Source organism: Rhodamnia argentea, chromosome 11 (genome assembly GCF_020921035.1).
Source record: "Rhodamnia argentea isolate NSW1041297 chromosome 11, ASM2092103v1, whole genome shotgun sequence".
Lineage (NCBI taxonomy): Eukaryota > Viridiplantae > Streptophyta > Magnoliopsida > Myrtales > Myrtaceae > Rhodamnia > Rhodamnia argentea.
The window spans coordinates 9,830,619-9,855,094 of record NC_063160.1 but is presented as its reverse complement, the minus strand read 5'-3'; the positions used below and the strand labels follow the sequence as shown (position 1 = coordinate 9,855,094).

General features: G+C 42.4%; 1 protein-coding gene across 1 annotated transcript; it reads right to left on the bottom strand.

Moving 5' to 3' along the window:
• Window positions 1-835: 835 nt before the first annotated feature.
• On the bottom strand, window positions 836-4,323 carry LOC115752387. Its single transcript, XM_030690539.2, has one exon. It carries the CDS (start codon window positions 3,949-3,951, stop codon window positions 1,183-1,185), a length of 2,769 nt encoding a protein of 922 aa, XP_030546399.1. The 5' UTR covers window positions 3,952-4,323; the 3' UTR covers window positions 836-1,182.
• Between the last annotated feature and the right edge of the window lie 20,153 nt (window positions 4,324-24,476).

Genomic DNA, 24,476 nt, shown 5'->3' with positions numbered 1-24,476 from the left:
TTCGACTAGTTTTTCTGGCCCACAGAGATTCTCGGGTCATCCAAGAAAAATCTGCTTCTTGGCCTAATCTCTGTCTGCTATCTGTCTGTCGAATGCGTTGAATCATGCCATTATTTTCTTCTACCTGATGAGGATAAGCTCGAGACAAGGACAAATTTTAAAAGCGTTGTTATTGCTCCTTTCATTGTCGATGAAGGGACAGCTACCAATATGAATACCTATCTTTGACGGTTGGATCAGTAATTGCAAGCAAGATATGAGATTAGGAATAGATGTGACAAGAAGACATGGCCACCGACGTGGATTCACGCAGAACATCGCGCCACCATACGAACATGGCATATAGGATAAATATGAGGCCCAAACTTATGTCCATAGAAATATATGGCAATGACCAGATGACACACCCAACCTCTGTTTTCATCCAAAAAAAAAAAAAACAGTTGAAAGGATGAGTAAGCCAGGAAATATAAGTATGTCCTCAGCTGCTGATTCCATCAGGCAAAAAGGAAGCAAATCAGTAAAAGCTCTATAATCAGCATCCTAAGAACATCCACATGATTTGCTGAGAAATCATAACAAATATTGTACTTATTGTTGGTTGCAGTTCCTTTACTGTTCTAAAGCAACATTGCATCTTATAGATAAGGATAAAGGTTTTCGGTCTTTCAGAAACTATAATAATCGGAGGGACTCAATTGCGACGTAATGTTTGTGACAACAAAGGCGTGACCAGAGTAGGACCTGAAAATCATTGGCAAGAACTGAGTTTGCTACGGTCGAAGCATAGAATACACTATCAGCACAGAGAAAACTATGCTAATTCATCATCACATAGCGTGAACTAATCACCGTATAAAGCAAAAGATAGTAAGGTGGAGGTTTTGCCAAAGGATACAATTTTCCAAGGCTAACTCTACAAGAACCCAAAAAAGTGAGAAGGGAAAAAAATCTCAAAACGCAGTGAACACAAGAATCAAACAAATCCATCACTTTGTCAGGGTCTTGGCAAAAGGCAAAAGAATCCACCTCACAGGGTATGAGAAAGTTCCCTCTTCTCTGGCTTTTTAAGATCTTCGACTTGCAAGCCTCAGTTCTCACTCCCCAAGTGTATTTCCATCCTAGAAGAATTGCGTGTTCCCGCTTGTATAAGACTAGAAGAATCAGTCCTCATTTAAGCACTCATGTCTCCAAACCTTCAACGACGGTGGGGAGCTCGCCCTGCCGGGCAAATGCGGGGTTAAGGAACCTTGCCACAAATGCCCATAACTTGTAAACATCTTCAAAGTTGGTCAGGAAACCGAGAGAGGCTGTGACAACCTCAATGCGCATGAAACCATTCTTTCCACCACTTTTACCAACTTCCATTTGCCTCGACAAGCTGCTGTCCTCTATGTTTAGCTGCCTTGAGCCATCAACGACACGTATATGACTTAAGATGCCAATGCCAAGAGAGATACCTTCTTTCTCAGCAAGTTTTTGTACGACTTCTGGCTCAACAATCCCCTTAGAACTATTTCTCACATTGAATGCAACAGCACCACCTCTTTCGTACTTAACTTTCGGGCCATATATATGGACAAGTGGCACATTCCCGTCTGAACTTGGCAACCTTAGTTGCAACAAAGAGGTGACCAGCCAATTAATCAAGAACCGCAGTCTACTGGAGGTTTTGTTGAGACCCAACTCATTTATATGATCGAGATGGCGGCATACTATCTCGGGCTCGCCCCTGAATTCATCTGGTACATCACCGTATTCACCATCGGTGCCATAATCTTCATCATCTAGGGTCATAGCAGACACTGCACTGGGTTCTTGGGTACGGCTTGTCTGCTCCGCATGATTTTCTTCCATGGTGAAGGACACCCTTCCTCCGCTACTTGGGTGATCGCTCTCCTCGACACCGAAAAACCTACCGCCACTGTATCTGTTCCCGTTCCTGCTCCTCAACAACCTGAAGTCCCCTTCAGTTTCTCTTCTTATAGCACTCTCATTCTGCGCACAATTTGCAGAGACTGAACCATTCTCCACGTTACAGTTACTGCTTAAATAAGATCCAGGCACAGCATATTTTGATTGCTTACTAACATGAGGCTCTTCCTCAATCTCACCAACATATCGATCATCTGAAACCACTCTACTGTCTGAAATGTTCGTATTTCCAGCAAGTCCTCCGTTGTCGATATCTTCCAGACGATGTCCATCCTGAGAAGCTGATTTAACAGCAGCATCAAATGATAGTGCACTATATTCTTCGTGAGGCGTAGGGCTCACCTCCTTGTGGTCATATATAGGGCTGCCATATATTTTTGATGACTGTTTTGGAAAGAGTTGTTTCTGATTCTTCCTTGCGGTGAACCAAGAAGGTGGTAAGGGAGATGCCATTCTCTCTTTATTCAGCTGGCCTGGATTATCATACCCCAAGGGACTTTGACCCAAATCAATCCAATAAGAGTAGTCCGACGACCCATTTTCACTGAAAACAGGACTCTTCATCATATCCCCGATTGATATACTACAACTTTCTTCAATATAAGTGCTTGCTCCATCTATGTACGAACTATTGTCATGATTCATCTCAGTCTCAAAGACATCCTTAACCTGAGCAGACGTGTAAAGTCCAGAAAAGGCAGGCAACTGCTGTGGTGGGCGAGCCTCAGAGGAACTATCACCATTCTCAGCCACTTCATCATCAGCCCCAGCTAGTCCATCCAGGCCATCCATTGAATCACCGAGATACAATGGGAATTCCGGGGTTAATTTCACCATTCCAGACCCTGTAGAGCCAGAATGACTTTGAAGGCATCCTATAACAGATTTTTTTATCAGAAGGCATCCGAAGCCACTTGGATCATACCCAAAGACCCTGTAAAACGAAGTGACAATAAAATCTGGACGGAATAGAGACAGCCCGAGTGAGTCCATGTCCTTGGGACCGAGTGACCCAGCATCAAGCAAGACGTGCCAACTGTTCTGATGTGCGAGTGCCATCCATTGGTACGAATATTTCGCCCCAGAGACTCTGGACTGAACAGGAAACACAAATAAACCTGCTGCAGAACCCTTCTTCCTCTTCCTTTTGCTCGATATTTGCTTTCTCAAATCAGCTGAACAAGGTTGAAGGGTTGGCCATTTAAACCACGCACTATAGACTTTCGCACCCTTCTCCCTCGCACTCTGAGCCATCCAATTGACAGACTGGCTCTCATGATCAAACATAGTCAACAACCTCCTATTTGTCTGGAAAGGGTATGAGTCAGCCAACAATTTGAAAGCAGATCCTCTACTCACAGTGAAAACAAGGCCATACTCATTCTCAGGGATGTTCAGATAATCCATAATCCTGGTTTTTATATCATGCTCAACAGTACCCTTCTCAGCGCCACCATACAGAGCATGGTTATTCAAATTTGCAGTTATCTCGGACAAGCTAAACGTCGAGGAATCCCAATAATGAACACTCTGAAGATATGAAAACAGCCCAAATCCACAGAAATCAAGGCATACCTTTGGTTGTAAGTGTGAGTACTCATTCATCCTCAACTGATCAATCTTCTGAGAAGATTGATATGGAGGATACATGCTGTGAAACTTAGAGAGAGCTTCATTGATATCGGGAACAGCATCATCAGATTCATAGGTAGTCTCAGCAGCTTGAGCCGTGGCCCGGAGGAACAAGCCCTGGCATTCAAGACGCGCAAGGGTCCTTGATCTCTCCACACCAGTCTCATCCAAGGAAAGGGAGCTGAACTCAATTTCGAGAGATTTAAACAGTGACCCATCTTCAGATGCCTCCTGAATAACCTCCCTAAGCTTCTTCTCTTGCAGAGCCGAGGCGTGCTTCTTGTTTTCGACGGGCGGCCTACTAGACCCATCTCTGCTCCTGCTCTTTTTGTCAAAGAACAGAGCAGCACAGTGAGCTAGGGGCTTCCATGTTGACCAATGCATCAAAGCTTACTTGAAAAAACAGAAGTGATTTACAGAGAGTATCCCAGAACTCAATCCTACCAAGTTCGGCTTGAAACTACTGATTTAGCCGGTGCTCTTTCATACCCACCTAAGGCAAAACCCTAGCAAAATCGCAGAAACTGAAAGATCTTCGACAAGGAGATTCAGACCAGTCGACTCAGATACAAAGAAACCAGTAAATGGAGTTGGCAACATTATATTACCCCATGAATGAAAGAAGGAACTCCAAGGCGAGAACTTGGGGACTGTACAAATTTAGTAGCTATCCGAAGTAAGACCCCAACAAAAGAAAAAACAGGAAGTTGACTCTGAACTCAAGAAACTGATGGAATTAACACGAGAGAGAGAGAGAGAGAGAGAGAGAGAGAGAGAGAGAGAGAGCGAGAGAGCGAGAGAGAGATGGAATCAAAGGGTCGACCCCTGAAATCCCAAATTCAGATCCAGCAAATCAGCAAATTGCAGGCAAGTGAACTTAGGAAGAGCAAGGAGTCTGATCAAACCCGGAAAGGAAGAGGAGGAACGAAACTCTCCGACCCGGAATCAGGATTCAAGAAAGAGGAAGTCAGACACGCAATCTCTCGCTCTCAACCCGCTTCGCTCTCTGTCGACGCGTCAACGCAAGGACAGATGGGAAGCAAGCAAAAGCCCTCGGAAAGAGAAATCCAAGAAAAGCCCACAAAATTCAACGCCCAAGTATCGCTCTCCTCCTCCTCCTCCTCCTCTCTTTGATGATGGCGATCTTCTTCCTCTCTTCTTCTTTGACGACAGTGATCTCTCTTCCCCTCTCTCTCTACGATCTTCCCCGCCCACCTATCACTCGCCCACAAACAATCAGAGCAAGAAAGGTCATTGACTTTCACAAACTGAATCGTAATTGATGTCGAGGGCCTTTTACTAATCTGCTTTGTTAGTGTGGACTGTTCTCTCTCTCTCTCTCTCTCTCTCTCTCTATTTTTTTTTTTTTGTTGCATTGCTGTGATGGGCCCCGCACCTTCGCTCTCCTCTACTCATGGCTAAAAGTCAATCAATCAAGCTGGTCTAACCCCCCAAACCCCAAAAAGAAAAGTAAGTGATGATGTGCAAATGGGCGAGAAAGATCTTCACTTTGCACCAATACCCATTAGTGTTGTCTTTTTTTCGGGTCTGAGTTCGGGTCGGCCAAATTTCAAAAATATATTTTTTATTTGGGAATTGTCAAAAAGTCAAAAAAAGGTGCTTTATTGATATTTAGATTGGAATGGAAGACAATAATAATTCGCTTCAGAAAAGCAATGATTTTTTTTTTTTGCATAATTTCAAGTAAGTATTATCATCATGCTTAGAATTCTTCTTTTTTTAAGATTGATGTGCAACAATTGATTAATTATATCCTAAGCAATAGAGGAAACTGTGTGATTAAGACCGCAACGTGATTCTCAAAGTGTATGTTCGTTTTCTTAGCTTCTTTTACATAATTTGATTTTCGAGTTGGTCTCGTGAATTGAGCATGTGGGAAAATCATACCTCTTAATAGTGTGAAACACTTACCGAAGGATATGCTCTATGTTTTTGAACTCAATTCATCGAAAGTAGTACACTTGTGACAAATGTACCTTAAACTAAATTTTTTGCCATAGAAAACCCCAAACTTGTATACCTATGATAAATTTACCTCAAACCATTTTTTTACCATAAAAAATCTCAAATTGGTGTAGTTGTGACAAACTTACCCCCAAATTAATTTTTTTACCACAAAAAACTTCAAACTGGTACATTTATGAGAAATTTACCCTTCATTAGTTTTTGTTAAATTTTACTATTAAATTATTGAGTTAAATGACATATGACAGTTGATAAGTATACCATTACATGGGTTTTACCCTTTGTTTGTCATAGGTATATTAACTTGAGATTTTTCATGGCATTAACCCAATTTAATGGAAATTAACGGTAGCTAAATTTATTACAAGTATATCGGTTTGGAGTTTTCGGTGGTCAAAAAATTAGTTTGGGATAAATTTGTCATAGATGCATCAATTTTGGGGTTTTGGGCGGTTAAAAAATTATTTTGGGTAAATTTATCACAAACATACAAGTTTGGAATTTATTGCAATAAAAAATGAATAAATTTGTTATAGGTGTACCGGTTTTGAGATTTTTTGTGATAAAAAAAATTAAAAGTAAATTTGTCACATGTATATCAGTTTTAGATTTTTCATAATATTAACCCTAAAAATTAACATAAGTCATCCTCGGATGACCTCATAAACTCGCAACATTGATTGTGTTAGCCCTTATCCAAGTTGATTCGAACTCAACATCACATTTTGAGTCTTGGCCACAGCATGTCTTTTCTGGTGACCCCTAGGGTATTGAATCTTTGTAATTGGGGTGGAATTAGGGGATTGCCATGACCGAATAAGGTTATTGCAAAAATTACCAAAAAAGTCCTAAATTTGTTACAATTGTGCCAATTTAATCATAAATCTGTTTTTTTTTGTCAATTCGGTCATAAAATTTTTGCATTTGTGTTAACTCGGTCCATCCGGCTCTACAGTGGACAATTTTTTATTTAATATTTTATTGAATTATTTTTTTCCTTTTTTTCTTTTTATTCTCTTTCCTTTTTTCTCCTTTCTTCTTCCTCCAGCTGATTGCTGGCCAGAGGCTAGAGATGGCGAGGTCAACCTCACCAGCCTTAGGCAAAGCTTGCCCCCCATCGACTATTGGTGGAAGCGAGCCTCACTTAGATCCGGTGAGGTCGAGCCTTGCCTAATGATGGTGAGGCTCGCCATGGTGGGCGAAGCCAACCTTGTCGGCCTTAGCTTCAAACTAGTCACTGCGGTGATCAACTCGGAGGAAGAAGAAAGGGGAAAAATAGAAAAGAGAAAGAAAAAAAAAAAGGAAAAAAAAATAATTCAAAAAAGTTATATATTATTAAAAAATATCCATGTCGGCGTTAGGCGGCCAAAGTTGGCCGGATGGACTTTATTTTTACAAATGCAACGGGTTTATGACTGAATTGACATAATTGCAATATGCTTGGGACTTTTTCGTTATAACTGTCTCGAGATTACATGAGCATTCTAATACAATGTTGTACTACTTAGTGTCAAAGTTTATGCTTATATTTCGACAACAGACAGGGAGAGTCCGACCTTACATATATAATCCCAATGAGCCCATAGGTTTACCCACATCGTACTATATTATTACATTTATGGCCCCAGCTGGAGTGGAATCAGAAAAACAACTGAGATCTGAATATTTTTCAATGTTGCGTTTTTATTAGATCGTCACTGGGTTGATGTCTATTTGCCGGAGGATAGGGACTGTCTAGCATTACGTAGTGCAAAGGAGTCGGTTGTATTTTTCCCTTATTATACTATCAACTACTAATGGTCCCAGCCAAAATAAAAAAGAAATAAACAAAACTAAGGGGTGTATATTTTCAATGTTGTATCAAAATTGAAGAGGGAATACATAAATAAACCAATTAAACAGCAGACAGTTGATGTTTGTTGGCCAAAATTGGATAATGGACGTGCTTTACATGGGTTAAAGACTCTGATAACCTATTTAGGCTCCATACGTATCGCGAAAAGTATTGCAGAAAACATCTTTATGACAAAATATTTCCCTCATTTTTCAGTAGTTGGATCGATTAGTAAAATGAGTCAGCGAAAAATGTTTTCCTACTCAATGAAAAACCTATGCTTAAATTAGGAAAATGATTTCCTCTTTAAAAGATCGAAAATCATATTCCACAGTATGACTAGATATAGGTGCTTGAACCATAAACTCTACACTTGGGCATGGAAACCCCGATGGTTTTTTTCAGGTCCCTAGTGCTCGAATTTATGTAGAGTAAGCGCTCTATTCAGCAATATGGGATGTCCCTGCATAACTTCTTGGAGTTTGGTAATGCTAGGGTCCATTAAGACAGGGGCGGTACCCTAATACTTATGCTTGGATCCCCGCGCCCAAGACCGGGTCCCCATCGTTCACGCTCCTGGTGCCGGTGATCGGGTTCCTAACTCTTGGGCTCAAGTCCATCAAGGCCGGAGCCTGTCCACAAAGGTCGAGCATGGGACCCCAATGCCCATGCCCGGCTCCTCGAAACTTGTGCCTTGGTTCATTAAGGCCGGGCTTGAGGCTCCCACGCCCAAACCCGAGTCCATCAAGATTGAGGCTCGCGATCCAATGCCCATAACTGAGTCCATCGAGATCAAGGCCAGAGCCCATGGAGGTCGAAGCCAATTCCTTCAAGTTTGAGGCTCGGGACCTCGGTGCCTATGCCCGGATCCATCAAGGTAGGGCCCAAGACCTCGATCTTGGTGCCTAGATCTCCCGCACCCAAGCCCGGGTTCAATGAGATCGAAACCTAGGACTCGGGTGCTTTTGCCCAAGTGCAACGGGCTAGGCTAGGACCACGACACCCGACTCGTTCATCGATGTCGGGCCAAGTCTCGACTACCAAGCCTAATAACTAGGGTCTCGAGCTTAGCCTTGATGGACCCGAGCTCGGTGTTGGAGATTTAGGCATGGGCACTAGGGTCTCGAACTTGGCCTCAATGCCCAAGCATCGGAGACTCGGACACGGGCATCGTGATCTTCGGCCTAACCTATTGATGTTGGGCCCAAAGTTCCAGGCCTCCGCCTCGATGGACCTAGGCTCGAGCACATGATAGTTGAACACGAGCACAAGGGTCTCGAGCCTCAGCCTCAATAGAGCCGGGCCTAGCACCGGGGTCCCCAACCTCGGCCTCGGCCTAGATAGATTTGGGCTTGGGTGCGGGAGGTTTCAGTCCGGCCTCGATGAACTTGAGCACGGGCACTGAAATCTCAGGCCTTAGCTTCGATAGACCTATTCGGTGTGTGGGATCAGGCACGGGAATTAGGATCTCAAGCCTGGACACCGGGGACCCAAGAAATGGTACCAGAAGAGCAAATAATCAAATATGGCATTGGCAGGATGTTAGGGGGGGCCGACTCTCATGTTAATAATGTAGTCTTCGTCCCGTTGAGATTTGAAACTAGATAACTTTTATTCCTTTCAATATGAGTGTGGTGTCAAAAGCTGATTAAGCTTCGACCATGTTCATTTCGTATACGAAAGTTGAAATGATTAGTGACCCAAATAGATGAACACACGACATAGCATTTCGGATATGGCAATAATGTCACCATAGAAAGATTTAATCATATAGGAGACCGCAGATCATCGATAGAAAGCAACCATTTTAAGGTGTTTGAACCTTAGAAGTAGCCAAGGCCCCCAACATGATTTACCAATTAATTATGATTAGGAAAGCTTTCTCCATCATTAATTTGTTCTACCATGTTCTCGAGCACTAAAAAAAGGCCAAGAACCAAATTCGATTGCTTCAATTCAATTGGCAAAGCTTTCCCCATCACCCAACTTGTCCACTCCCCAAGAAAAATTAATTTAAAATATTATCTCAGTCCTCCACCTGGCTAATGAACAAAAGACAACTTGCGCTAATTCATAGACTGGCTTCCAACCCAGAATAGTTGAAGGTCGACCCATGTCTTCAAAAGTCGTATATATATACAATGTTCATCAATAGCTTAAGATTTGAATTTGAGACTTCGTTTAATCACCTTTATTGATCACATCAACGCGTGGAAAAGTTGTAAACTACGAAGGTAACTAGCGTTGACATTTATATTCCAGCAAAACTCTTAAAATCAGTGGAGTCGATACAATTTTCAAGGAGTTTTGAATTTCAAAAAGCAAGATAAATACATATTTACGTGTATAGTTTGCAATTTTTCGTCATCTAGGTCAAGCCTTTGGATTCCTTTACCTCACCCTCCCTCCCTTCCCTTTCAATTTGCAATTTGGTGAGAGTTCGTGTTGCAAACCCCGAGAAGTTGGGTGGAAAGATGAATGAAACTTTTGATTTTTTTTTTTCCGTTAAACCAAATATGTATAAAGCTCCAAAAAGCCTTGTTGAAAGGTGGCAAAAAGGGACTAAAGTTGTTTGCACTAACATGTTGCATAAATCGATGTTGTGGTGATGTTATGATAATGTCTTGTCTTATATATATATTTTTAAAATAAATTAAATTTTATTAGTAAATTTTTTTTGAAGATTTGGAAATTATTAATGGGAAAGTCAGTGGCCAAGTAATTTTAATGGATATTTATTCCTTGGACTTATCATTTATTCCCTTATAATCAATTTCCAACGAATATATAGGTGGATGATAAGTCCACGTTGAGGTCTATTTTCAGTTTTTAATCTTTTGCGAATGTTCCTTGAGGAATTAATATGTCTGGTTCTTGTTCTCGTGCATGATAATGAAGTCTTATCGGCCGAAATGATGAAGGAAGTACATCATGGGTTCAATTAACAATCGATTATTCCTCGTCTAGTTCGACAGGGAACATAATTATGTGCAGAATTTGGCCAGAACACGTGCGTTCTTTACCTCTTAAATCCCACGAAATTACATTCCATAAAAATAATAGTAATAACAACAATGATAATAGTACTAATATATAACAACAATAAGCTTTTCAACTTCGGAGACCAATAGCAGCAAGTTCGTTAAAAGAGGGAATGCGACCTTTCTTATAAAGTTGCTAAGTGAAAGCATTTATCCTTTTGTAATCATGCATTCCCTTTGCTGTCCCTTTCTTTTTTATCGCGTGATAATTACCCACCTCGTCTCTTGCGTCTCTATTTTCAACTGTAGTATATCGTACTTCTATAACTTCTCGAAGAAATTGATAATTTTTAAAATGCTTTTTTTTATTTTTTTATTTTTTTTTAATCTAGGTGTTCGGACCGGCTTGCGTGTACCTCGACTGTTCCTCGGGAGAGACTAGCACATCAACCCACCACCATTGCCCCTAACTTAAATCACGGGTGCTCAATTGGGGAATCGAATCAGAGACCGGTGCACCTAACCACACAATCCCAAGTGCGCCCTAACCAACCGAGCTACCCATGGGTAGGTGATAATTTCTAAAATGTTCGTAGTGGTTCGATCCCAAAAAAGATTGGTCTTGCTTCTTGTTCATCGAAATCTTTGCAAAAGCTGGTTGCTAAAACCTAAGCCATCAGGAACTGATTTATCGATGGATCAGGGATTGATCCTCTAATGTAAACCATGCGATTCAATAGTCTTAATGGGATGTGTGCTTCGTGGAAAGGAGAAGTCAGGCATGAGCGGATAAGGAATAAGAATGGTATAGCTATTTTTCAGTTTGGTTTGTAGAATGGAATAGTTATTTAAATACCGTACTTTTATTTGGCTTGCTATTATACCATATAGGATAAGTGAGAAATATTACATAATTCATATAATACCTTCCCACGATAAATAGGCTTTCATTATCATAGATATTTTATTAGGCAAAAGGACATCTAGAGTGTCAATATTTGTGTACGCGCGCTCACTTTAGTGCCAATATTTTTTTCAGATTACTTAATTGCCAAATCGGAGTAAAAACGATCACCTAAGTGCTAATTCCGGCCAAAAATCATTACTTAACTATCATTTCCAGCCAAATAGTACATGTGGCATTTTTTTTTTATTAATTTGTTGATATTACGTGTCAATTTTTTTAAAAAATAAACCCACGTGGACTGCTCAACTTCAAAATAATTAATTTTTAAAAAAATATATAACTAAACAGAAAAATAGAGTAAAAAAAAGGCAGCCTCTATTGCAGCAGCGAGGGCTTCCAAGCCCTAGCCACTACAACAGAGGTTTTTTTTTTTTTTTTAATTTTATAGTTTATTTAACTTATTTTTTTTTTAATATTTTTAACTTTTGGTTTTTTTTTTATTGCTGACTTGAAAGCTCTGGCGAACCACGTAAATGCCACGTCAAATTTCCGGCCAAGCTCACCGGCATTGGCATTGAAATAACCGTTTTTCAAAAAATTGATACTTAAGTAATCCGAAAAAAAATATTGGCACTAAATTGAGTGCCGTACACAAATATTGGCACTCCTAGTATCATTTTGCCTATTTTCCTTTTTTAATGTATGAGTAACTATTATATTGTATTTCTTCAAGAGCAAAAATTACAATTGCAATATTCTATTGTACCAAAATAAATATTTTATTTAATTTTTATTATATAGTTGTTAGTGATTGGAATATATCCTAATCATCATTATTTACCATTCAGTTAATTAGTAATTATATAGGTATTCTATCATTATAAATTAGTTATTGATAATTTTGATTTAGTTTAAAAGTAAATGATAAATCGGTTGAAATGTAATTAACTATAAAAAATTTAGCGACCTTTTCTAAATATAAAAATTGAAGTCATTCTTAGTTGCATTGAATAACTATTGTCGACCCCGAAGGAATATCTACCGATTCCTGATGTTTAAGAAATAGCCATTCTCGTGGAGGAGCTATCTCTTTTCCAATTTCGAACCAAACGAGGGAACGACCGTTTTAGTTGGGAATAGATTGGGATTGGAATAACTAATTCATGTGAACCAAACCTACAATAAGTCGTCGAGTAAATGGCATGTCAAAAAGTATAATCATGATTGCAGAAATCACAACTATGTCTTAGCCACTTGGGATATCCCCATGGTTGAAGCAGTTCGTTACGGCCTTGGGGAATTCCAGCTTACGCATTGGAGATCATTTGGTCAAATCCCATCAATTGCGCGAGAGCTACACCGGTCAAAGCCACCTGCACAGACCAGAGAGACCTTGTAGAAAAACAAACAATCACACAAAGACACAAAGGTTAATGAGGTTCGGTAATGTGTCTGAGTCCTCGAACAAAAAAACTCTCGTTCTCTTTTTGTTATTTTGTTTTATATGACCATATGCCATTGTTCAACCATATGTGCAGGAAAGGTTGCTCCAACAAAGGAAACAAGCAACCAGAAAAAGAAAAATAACCAGAAAAAAGGAAGGCATCCTAGAATTATAGGAGTACATTATTATCAAATCTCCTTTCCTAAGATAGGGGAGAAAATCACGCCAACACTCTCCCTCAAGTTGGACCGAAGACCTCGTCGGAGTTCAACTTGCTTATCATTTCTTGAAAGACTTCCTTGGGTAATGCTTTGGTAAAATCGTCGGCCAATGTTGACACTCGATTTTTAATCGGTTTTCCTTTAGTTTTATTTTCCAAAATTTACCAAAAATTCACAAAAAATCAAAAAAAAATAAAAAATCAACATTGGAAGCCTTGGCCAAGCTTAAGGAACCAATTTGGAACAAAAAATAATTTTTCATATTTTTTACATTTTTTAATATTTTCGGAAAATAGGAAAATACTTGAAAATTCATAAAAAATAGTTGTCGAGGTCACAAAAATACACAAAAATGTTCCATATTTTTATTTTATTTCCCTTTTCATGTTGACCTCAAGAAAAATTGAAAATTGAATCCAATTTTGGGTGTTTCTTCATAATACCTAAGGTTGAATTTGCATAAAAAATACCAATTGAGTCTTTTTATTTGCAATTTTTGCACATTTGGAGTCTAGACATTCAATTGTGGTCCCTTTGAACTTCAATTTGATCAATTGCACCCTCAATTGCACGAATTGCACGAATTAGACAAGAATCCCCAAATTATTTGCAATTTAGTCCCTTAATTGGCCAATTTTTGAAATTAATATTAATTGAGGGACTATCATAGTGAAATTGGACCGTCTCCCTATGTTTTCATGCATTCTAAATCGATTGGAATGGGTCTCGTTGTCCAATTTGGTCAATTACACGTCCAATTGACATTTTCCCCGAATTGAGAATTTCTAAAAATTTGGGGCTTTTGTGCAAATTGATGAAAATTTTTGGGCAAAAACACATTTCTAGATAATATCCAGGGTCCTAAGTCCAATTTTGAAGTTTAATTGCAAAAATTCCCAACCAATTTTGTTTAATTTTGAAAATTGCGTGAGATTCACTTTGTGAACTGGTTCGGACCGGTCTGACCGCCGGTCGGACCGGCCGGACCGGTCCCGAACTGTGTCGTCGTCCCCAACTGAATCGTGCATTTTGCAGGTTTGCGAGATGAAATTTAACCCTCAAATTGAAGTCCAAATCGACACCAATTGAGCCAATTGATGTGGGGGTTTTAATATTCAAGTCCGGCTCCGTCGATCGCCACCTCCGGCGCGACTAGCCGTCGCCGGAGCACGGCGAAATCGCCGGTCAAAGGCGCGGCAGTCCGAGAAGTCAACATCTTCGGATTAGAGTCAAATTCTTGCTCATTTGCGCTCGCCCGAGTGTCAAACGGACGTTGACGGAATCATAACCGATTCCGTCACCGTCCGGTGACCAAAAGCCACGTGATCAACACGTGAGGACGTCGCCGACTCAACCTCCAGTGCGCGGGCAAATTTTGAAAACGAGTATGAAAGGCCGGGATGATTCTAGAACAGAGGGAGGCTCATTTTGGCTCGCGCAACCAACGTAATAGAGAGAGAAAGAGAGAGATAGAGAGAGGAGCTCCGGAGCGACTCCATCGCCGGAGCTTCGAGCGGACCCGCAAGCTCTTCGTCCGGTCAATCTAGAGCAAGCCAAAGCTTGCGATCAAGTTCAGAAGCTCGCCCGAGCCAAGGAGAAGTGATCGGAACAGCTCAATCGGACTACGGCCGCCTGAAACGGTAAGTCGATCTCTCGACCTCGGCTCGGTTCAATCATGGCATCACACCGATTCGCGTATGATTCTCGCAATTGATGTGTGCGTTTTTGCCTTTAAGCATTGCTGATCGCCTCAGTATATCTGTTTTGCCTCGATTTTGCATAAACACTTCCAATTGAGTCCACGAAATCCAACCTCCATCACCGTTTCTGTCGCAAGCCAATCTAGACAAATCTAGACCAAACCAGGTCAATCGGACCTGCAGGTAAGGTTTCTATACTTCATTTGAGTGGATCCTGTGATTGAATCGAGCTATTGTGCTTTATATCCTGCGATTGAGTTACGTGATTTTGATTACGTGCGTAGTGTATATCTAGCAATTTAGCCATTGAAATCGTGCAATATTTGGACATGATGTTGTGGAGATTAGATCGAGTCGATCGGCGTTGGTTTGAGGCTATTCCGGCGAGATCTCACCGTTGGATCTCGCCGGAGAGCTCTCGATCGTCCATTCGGTGTTGTCGAGAGGTTGAAGAAGATGCTGATGTGGTGTGGTCAACGGGTCAGCGTGCTGACGTGTCGGGTCTTGATTGGTCCACGGTGTCGGCGACTCGGCTCGGCCGTTGGCGCGGACGAGCCGAGTCGGCTTTGATCCGACGGCCTAGGTAATTAGTTGATTTTGATTTAGGGCCGTCGGATCTGATTTTTGTTTGTATTTCTTAGAAATTAGTTTATTAGGTTAGAGAATAAAAAAAATCAAAACGGTGCCGTTTAGTCTAGGGTGTGCGGCGTCGTTTTAATCCAGAGAAAGAGTGAACGGTCCGGATCAAACCTAGAATAGATCGTGGCCGTCCAAGGCTTTAACCGATCCGGCGTCGTTTTATGCGTAGTTGAAGTGAACGGTCTAGATTAGATCCGGAACGAATCGCGGCCGTTCGTTTGTTTAAAAGAAGCGACGCCGTTTAAGAGCGAGGGTCGAGTGCGTCGTCGTTTTGTGCATTAGATTAGTGAACGGCTCGGATCGAGCCTCAACATTTAATCTTGTCCGTCCGTTGTTCTTTTAGATGCTGCGTCGTTTTGGAGAGTGAGCTTGATTCGCCGTCGTTTTGTCAAGTGTTGAGTCGACGGCCGAGATCAAATCTGGAATTGATCTCGGCCGTCCGTTTAATTCTTTATATTTTCGAATATTAGAAAAAATAGTTTGGAAATTCAAAAATAAATAGAATAATAGACACGGCACCGTTTTAGGCATAGAGTGGGTCTGTGGGCGGTCGGACCGGGTTGACCGGTCATTGACCGGTTTGACCCGGTCCGGTTTATTAATAAAAAAAATAATAAAAAAATAAAAAGAAATTTCCAAAAATCCAAAAAATCACAAAATACTTGGAAAATTCATAAAAATTCCCAGATTTTCACAAAAACAATTTTCTAAAAATTCCTAGATCGATTCGGGACTCATAAAGTCTGGATCGAAAATTTTGAGACTTCGAGGGTCGATCTATGTTGATCCGGAAAATTTTCAATATTTTTGAAAAATAAATAAAAATTCCAAAAAATAGAAAAATTAGAAAAATTCAAGAAAATCACAAAAAATGGGAAATGGCCACATTCAACTGGCCAAATCAAAATTTTGTGATTTTCGGGTCCCGAACCCCCAAAAATGACCATTCTACCCTTCCGGGCCTTCCGCCCCAAATTTTTACCAAATCATCCCGAAACCCAAATTTGAATTTTGTGTGGGTCGATAGGGCCATTTTTAGACATGTCAAACCTTGATTGATTGATTTGATTGCTTGTAGTGATTTTGATTGCGCATTAAATTTTTGATTGTGATTGATTAGGATAGAAAATCCCCATCTGCATGAATACTTAGAATTGTTAGGGCCTACCTCACCCGATATCGCATCCGCATGAAATCCTAGGTTAGAAAAGCACTCGACATCGGTAACCGAAAGGGCGTCAATTTGAAATTTGGCGTAACCAAGTCCCCGGACCCAAAAAACATCTGGTTTTCGCGGAACCGAACGGTTTCTCCCGACCGCTCGGTAAGGTTTTCCGATCGTACCTTCCAATAAATCGATCGGTGGCGACTCCAAATTGCTTGTACACTTCGCACATGCCACTCGACCACACAAGGTCAATTTCGATATTTGATAAATTTTACCCAACATCGCGATTCGAGTAATGGGTCTTGGGAGAGACTCGCGATCCCATACACATACATAAAAAAATATATAAAAAGGGGGATCGGCTCGTTAACCCTACTCGCCCCGCCGGGATTTCCCTTAACGCGGAACCGACGGAGAGGGTCGCGACAGATCGGCGACTCCTCTGGGGACATTCTTTTAAGAGGACTTAAGCCGATAAAAATGTTGATTGTTTTCTAACCTCGTTTTCTGCAGATGCTCATGAAGATGAGGTGTGTCCACTAACAAAAAGTGTTAAATGTTGGTGCAGATGGGAGTTATAAGGGGAGACGTCTGTGCTAACCCTTTTGATGCGGATATGGTGTTTTGGGGTTGTGTGTTTATTTATGCAAATTTTGAAGCGGTGTTTTGAATATAAATTGTGGTGCATGTCTTGCATATTTTGAGGATCACGACACTGCACACACAAATGCCTAAACCCGAGCCGCGAAATCACCTTTTAGGTCGCCATAGATAGGGATCGATATGCGAAGCTCTTGTGTTTGATTGCACTTGGGTTGACCATATTTGGTCCCGCTCGCTATGCAAGATTGATGGTCCTACCCACTTGTTGTTTGATCGCGCTTGTGGGCGGCCCATCGATTTGTATAGCGGGAGCCTTTTTTAGGTCCATACCCGAGCCTTTTTGATTTCTTTAGAGTTAAACCTCACCTGTCTCATGCGCATGTGAAATGGATGGTTGGTATACCTAAAACCAAAAACTAAAAAAAGAGTAACGCCGGTTGGTAAGGCTTTCTACCCTCTTTATTTTGAACTTGTAAATTTAAATTTTGCATATCATGCATTTTCACGACATATCATCACAATTTGTAAGATCGTTTAAGTGATCGGGGTTGAAGGTCAAATTTTCCTTTTTAGATAGATGGTGCCCCGAGGTCGTATTGATATACCCGACGTATTCACATGGGAGCGGAGGACCGTTCGACGCGAGGACCGAGTACCCGCTACATTCCGAGTTTTCGGATTTGTTCACGGACGAGAGCTCAGCGGACGGAACCGCATCCGTAGCGAGAGTTGCGATTATACCCGATGTAGACGATATTTGGAGCTCGAGCGCGAGAAAGAAAGAATTTGGGAGTTGTATATGAAATTGGCAAAGAAGCCTCGTGCGACCAAGACGGCCCCAAAACACTCCCCGATTAAGAAGAAGGAAGTTATCACCATACCCTCCGATGACGAAGAAGATGTCAAGCTTCCCGAGATAGTGGAGATTTCATCCGATGAGGATACTGTTCCGATTGTCTAGATTAGTACGACTTTGGGGCATTTTCTAGATTTTATTATATTTTGAGTCGATTATGTACCTTTTATCGACATTTATTGTCCGAACATCTTTAGATACTATAATGTTCTATCTATTTTGACTTTATTGTATTAGACTTGTAAATTCCATGAGTCATCAATTTGTGAGCGACTTTCTACCCCAATTACGCTTAAACGATCCTAATCAAATTACATGCCATCTTTGGGTGAGATTAGGTCCGTAACTACCCTATTTGGCTTATTTGGGTCAAGTGGGAGTAGTTGACCCTCATGTTACCAAAAGATGACATGGAATTTGGTTAGCACATTTGCATCACATTTCATGCATATGCATATTAAAGCGTGGTAATTGACTTTAGGATCATCATTTTTGCATTTTTAGATCATGGGGAATGGAGACATCAAAGTCATCCCAATACCGCGCAAGGAACTCGCTATATGGTGGGATCGCCTCGACATCGTCAACAAAGCCTATGTGGAAGGACGTTTGGGACGACTTGTAGATTTAATCAAAGTGGAATACCAACCGGCGCTCATTCAAGCGCTAGCCAAGGCATGGGACGCGCGCACAATGACATTCAACTTTCGAGGATTGGAATTGACCCCTACGCTTGAGGAGTATACCGCTATTATCGAGGCCAAATTTGAAGAACGTAAGCTCAACCCCCTTTGGACATGGACTCCACTCGTTCGCTATCGAGTTTCCTTCGCCTTAAAACTTCTGAGATTGAAAAAGTTTACAAATCCAATTTTAACAAGTTCACCTTCTCGTTCCTTTTCGACAATTATTCCTCTTTACCCACCGAAACCGGTCATAAATCGGGAAAGGTGTTCATCTTGGCTTTCTTTGCATTCGTTCTATTCCCGACTTCTAGAACTACCTTTGATCCCTCCATAACCCATATAGCCGCACAAGCATGTTGTCGCTGGGATTATTCGTACATGATATTAGCCGAGACCTTCCTCTCCCTAAATCGTTCCAAATCTTCAAAAAAGGCTGTTTTCCAAGCGTCTAGCGGATTACTCCACTTGTGGTTCACCTCTCATATAAAGACTTTCCAACTCCGAGTGGGGTGCTATGAGATCAATGAGCACGTTCACCCTCTTAGATCCTTTCTTAAGTGTCGGTCCCTTGTACCCAAATATTCATTTAAAAGGTGGGTTGAGCTATTGGACAATTTGAAACCCGAACATATTAGGTGGCATTTGACTTGGCCCAAGATCATGGAGGCTCACATTTCGGGTATTGAAGATAACCCTATTCCCTTATTGGGATGTACTGGCGCCGTGGCATATTACCCAATCCGAGTGGTAAGGCAATTTGGAATTCTACAAGAGATACCACCGGATGTTTGTTCCGGGATCTTCTCGTTTGACATGACACGAGGAAAACTTACAAAAGAAGCAAAGAAGTTATATCGGGCTCGGATCAAGCTTATTCTTCATGCTTTGAAGAATTCCCCACCGCAACAAGTTGAATGGCCGGACTATTTGGACGACGAGATGAACATTCACAGAGCCTCCAAGGAGTATATCCAGAAGTTTAAGGAGTATCGCCAATCAACGGTTGAGCCATATGTACCCGAGTGCGTATCTCCTCGGATTGAAGAGGTGGAGTCATATGAGCCAGAGTACATAGTACCGTACGTGCGGGGGGTAGAGCCGTACATTCCCGAGGATCCGGAGCATTGGATGTCAGAAGAAGGAGAAGACCCATACTTGTGGGATTCCGATGAATCAGAAGAGCGAGAAGAGTGGAAGCGTCCCCGACTTGGATAGATCCATTCCCCCATTTAGATTTTACATATTTGTTATCTTTTAGATGCTTTTGAACAATCCGGTTTGTAATAAATACATATTATTTCTTTTATGAGCATTTCATGCATACATATAGAAAAGTCAATTACCACGGATCAATGTCTCCAATCCTTTAATATTTCCCATACTAATTTGATGTTCCGAAAACAGGTGAGTGATAAATACGAGGACTCGTAGCAAAACGCGCAAATTAAGGATGGAACAAGAAGAGCTCGCACCTCGTGTGGGTAATTTGAAAAATCAAATGAATGTGATCGCTACAATGGTGGCGAAGATGAAGGCAATGATGATTGCAAGCCATGGGAGATACCCCGTCGATCCTAATTTTCAAGCCCCCGCGGGGTCATCCGATGGAGCGAACGCTAATTCGGCGTCCGCCGCTAATCCAACTCTGAATCCGGAGAGACCGCCTAAAAATCCTCCTGTTGTGATAGATTTGGAAAAGAAAGAGAAACAGGTCCTCAAAATGGAAGAGGAGATAAGAAGGCTTGCTAAGATCGAAGAGTGTTTGGCGAGTCGGGGTTATGAACTCTCGAGATTCGACAAGGTTACACCGTTCGAAAAGATAGAGGTTCTTGCCGATTACAAGGAACCAGACTTTGTAAGGAGATATAATGGGACCGGGTGTCGCAAGACGCACTTGAAGTATTATTTGCGCCGAATGTCTCGGTTCTCCGACAACATCCCATTATTGGTTAACACCTTCCAGGAGAGCCTATCTGGGGTAGCCACGGCGTAGTTCATTGAATTAGAGCCGGAGAGGCTCGCCGATTGGGATAAACCGGCAGACGAGTTCCTTCGGCAATACAAGTTTAACACTTTGACCGCCCTAACTAGGGAGGACCTTTTAAGGACCGTAAAGGGAAAGAGCGAGGCCGTTCGCGCCTACGCCCAGAGATGGAGAGCGTTAGCCGTGCAGGTAAAGCCGCCCGTCCCGGAAGAAGAACTAATAGACTTGTTTCTCAAGGCCCTTCCCTTTGAGTTTTTCGACAAGTCGAACACCTCCGGGTGTCGGACATTTGCGCACCCGATCAAGGTGGCGGAGCGCCACGAGTGGGCATTAAGAGAAAAGAAGATACCCGAGGCGCCTTTCAAACGCCAATACCCTTTGAGAAGGGATAATAGGGAGCAAATTGGAGAAGTAGCTTTTGTCCCTAACCCGCCAAAGCCCAGAAATTTCTCGCCTTCAATCCCTACCCAAGGAACGTCCTCCTGGACCGCTTCCAAACCACCGGAATTCAGAAAAAAGAACCATATTGTTTTCACCCCACTACCCCGACCCTTATCCAAATTGTTACCCATGTTGTTGGAGAATCGCTTAGTTGTAAAAGAGCCACCTAGAGCTCACCCGCCAAGATTTCCCGGGTATGATGAGACCCAGACGTGCATATTCCATATGGGAGAAATGGGGCATAACGCGGACAACTGTCTCGCTTTGAAGTTCAAGGTGCAAGCATTGATCGACGGAAAAGTTCCGGAGTTTGATAAAACCGAACCGAATGTGCAGCAGAACCCGCTACTCGAGCGTCGCGAGGTGAACGCGATTTTTGGAGGTGAAGAGGAAGAGGTTCCGGAGTTCATAGCGGATATGGGTAAAATGCGGGATGTCTTGACATTGGCCTCGCAATATCCGGAAGGAGAGAGTATTTCCCGGGAGCAAAAGGAAGCTTGCTTAGAAAAGCTGATTAACTTGGGCGTCATAGGAAAAATGGAAGATGTCACTTTCAAGGGGACCTACGTGGCGGTGGACATGTTGTCCGAAGAATCTGCGATGAAACCTACGAGGGAAGCTGTTTTGAAAATACCCTCGGGATATTTGATGAGTATCAAAGATGGCCAAGAAATTGAAGAGATAGACGAATATGAGATTCGTTTGGATAAAGCACGCCGAGGCGATAAAAGATTTATGCAGAAAGCCCTAGAGAGGGGCGAGATAGTTGACAACCTGGGGGAAGATAGTGGTGGTTACAACTTTAAAGTGTTGTATTTGGCACCCCCAAGCTTTTTTGTCGATTCTGGAGATGTAGTCCCCGATGGGTGGGGTGGAATGGACGACCCCGAAAGTGAAGAATTTGTGGGAACGGTCGATGAAGTCAAAGACCAAGCGGTTCCTCGGAATGAACAGTTGAATCGGGAGTCCAACGTGCGACTTTCTAATTTGGAGACCCATATGCGACATTTAACAACCATGGTAGCGGAATTATTGCAACCGATGGCTAAGAATGACGCCACGAGAGTAGAAGAGAACATGCGGATTACGGAGATATAGCGGACCATGGAGACACAAAATCGAAAGATCGCCCTACTGCAAGGGCAAGGAGACGATATGTCAAGGAAAATGGATGAGTTGAAAGAGCTGATTACGCCACTTACTCGGGCTAGAAATGTTCCGCCCCAAGGCGTGAACCCGAGAGTGACCTTCCGCACGAAGTATAATGGCGCCGGGTGTCCTCCGGCACATGTCTCATATTATCTTCGCCAAATGGTTGGCCATCATGAAGATGATGAAACGTTGATTCGAAATTTCGGACGTAGTCTGGCGGGCCCCGCACCGGTGTGGTTCCAATCAATCGATCTGGACTGGATCCCGAGCTGGGAGGATTTATCGGAGCACTTTATACGACACCGTGAAGCTGGAATCAGAGGTTACTTTACTAAGGCTAATCTGTTGAATATCTGGAAAGGTGAAGATGAGAGTTTTGAACTCTTCGCCAGGAGATGGAAGAAACATGCTATGATGGTGCAACCGCCGCCGTCGGAAAGGGAAATGCTGGAGTTCGTACTGAAATCACTTCCGGCTGAATATTTTGACCGCATGTATGCGTATACGTACTCGTCGTTCCAACATCCGGTGGAGATTGGTATGAGAATTGAGGGGATTATTCTAAGAGTCGAAGGGAAAGGCGAGAGGGATCTGGATGAAGAAAATGCCACGTTGATGAGGCCAGGTCCAGAACATAACCCCGAAGATGTTCATGAGGATGAAATGATCGGGATGGTAGATACCTCGATTCGTTTCGTGATTGATTTGAACAAAGTAGATAGCTGGGAGTTGGAAGCTTCTAGTTCGGAACAGCCGTCATCACCGTAAAAGATCATACCGGTGAGGATTAAGTTACCGCCTGTGGAAGAGTACAACTCGAAGGCAGTGCATTGGGACTATGGTACGGGCGAGATCGACGCCATAATGAGATCGGGAAGATGTTATCCACCAAGAGAGATGGATTACGAAAAGAAAAACCCGACCGCAGAAGAAGTTGAGAAGTTGCAATCGGTCGTGAGGACCGGTGAATATGAGGTCGTTGACCAACTGCGGAAGATGCCCGCACAGATTTCCTTACTTGATCTCTTCAAAAATTCTGAAAAGCACAAGGATGCCCTTTTGAAGGTCTTGGGTGAGGTGCATATTCCGGAAACAATTAACGAAGTTCAATTAGGGGACTTCGTAGGTGCTATCCTTTTGAAAGACCAGATATCCTTCTCAGATGAGGACTTCCCAAAAGAAGGGCGTGTGCATAATAAGGCCCTTTACATCGTCGTGAGGTGTCATGGAAAGGAGGTTCCTCATGTTCTGATTGATAATGGCTCTGCTTTTAACCTATGTCTTCCGAGCACTTTGAGAAGCTTGAGGATAAATGAAGATTTCGTGAAGACATCCAAGGCCACCATCCGGTCATTTGATGGAGTCTCTAAGAGTGTGGTGGGAGAGATCGAATTGGACATTGACATTGAACCGGTAACTTTCTCTATACCGTTCCAAGTGCTGGACATTCCAAGCGCCTTCACCCCGCTTCTGGGAAGACCGTGGATCCATGTGTCCGGAGCGGTACCTTCCTCCCCGCATCAAAAGTTAAAATTCGTGGTCAAGGGTCGGTTGATCACCGTCCATGGCGAGACGGGACATCGAGCCGCTTTAAAAGGGATGGTTCCATACATTGAGCCTTCAAAGGAGGAGGAGCCGAGTTATCATACCTTCGACATTGTATCCGTCATGCACGTGTCACCGGATGCAAAGGTGGCTACACCAGAGCTTTCGAGGCCTGCGACTATGGCGGGAAAAGTGCTACTCTCGAATGGATTTATTCCAGGTGCCGGATTAGGGAAGTACGGTCGGGGAATCCTTAACCCTCTGAATTTGAGCTCAAATGACCACAAGGTTGGTCCGGGTTATAATGGGATAGTGAAGAATAACACGGGTCGAGGCCGAGGTCGAAACAAGTGTTATGGAGACCGCGGACGCCATGGACACCAAGGTGGCCGTTTTATAGGCACCAATGCATGGAAAGCTAGAGGAAAAATGTTCCCGAACCCTTATTTGAGGTATTCTCTAAAGGAGGCAAATGGCTGGAAGATGAGGACATCTCCGAGGATGCAGAGCCGGACTTATTCAACCCGTTCTTGGATAATCGGGTGAACGTGATAATTGAGTGGCTGGACGATGATTTCCCCACCTCCGAGTAAAAGGCTCTTTCTGAACTTTATCTTTTAATGCATTTTGATTACTGCATTTGTTTTGAAGCTTTTCGCTTTCTAGCACCCTTTGGGTCGCATGCTGCGATCCAAGAAGTGCGGTCTTGTATTACTCTTAGTTGCATCTATTAATGAAAATCATCACAAATTTGATTACGGA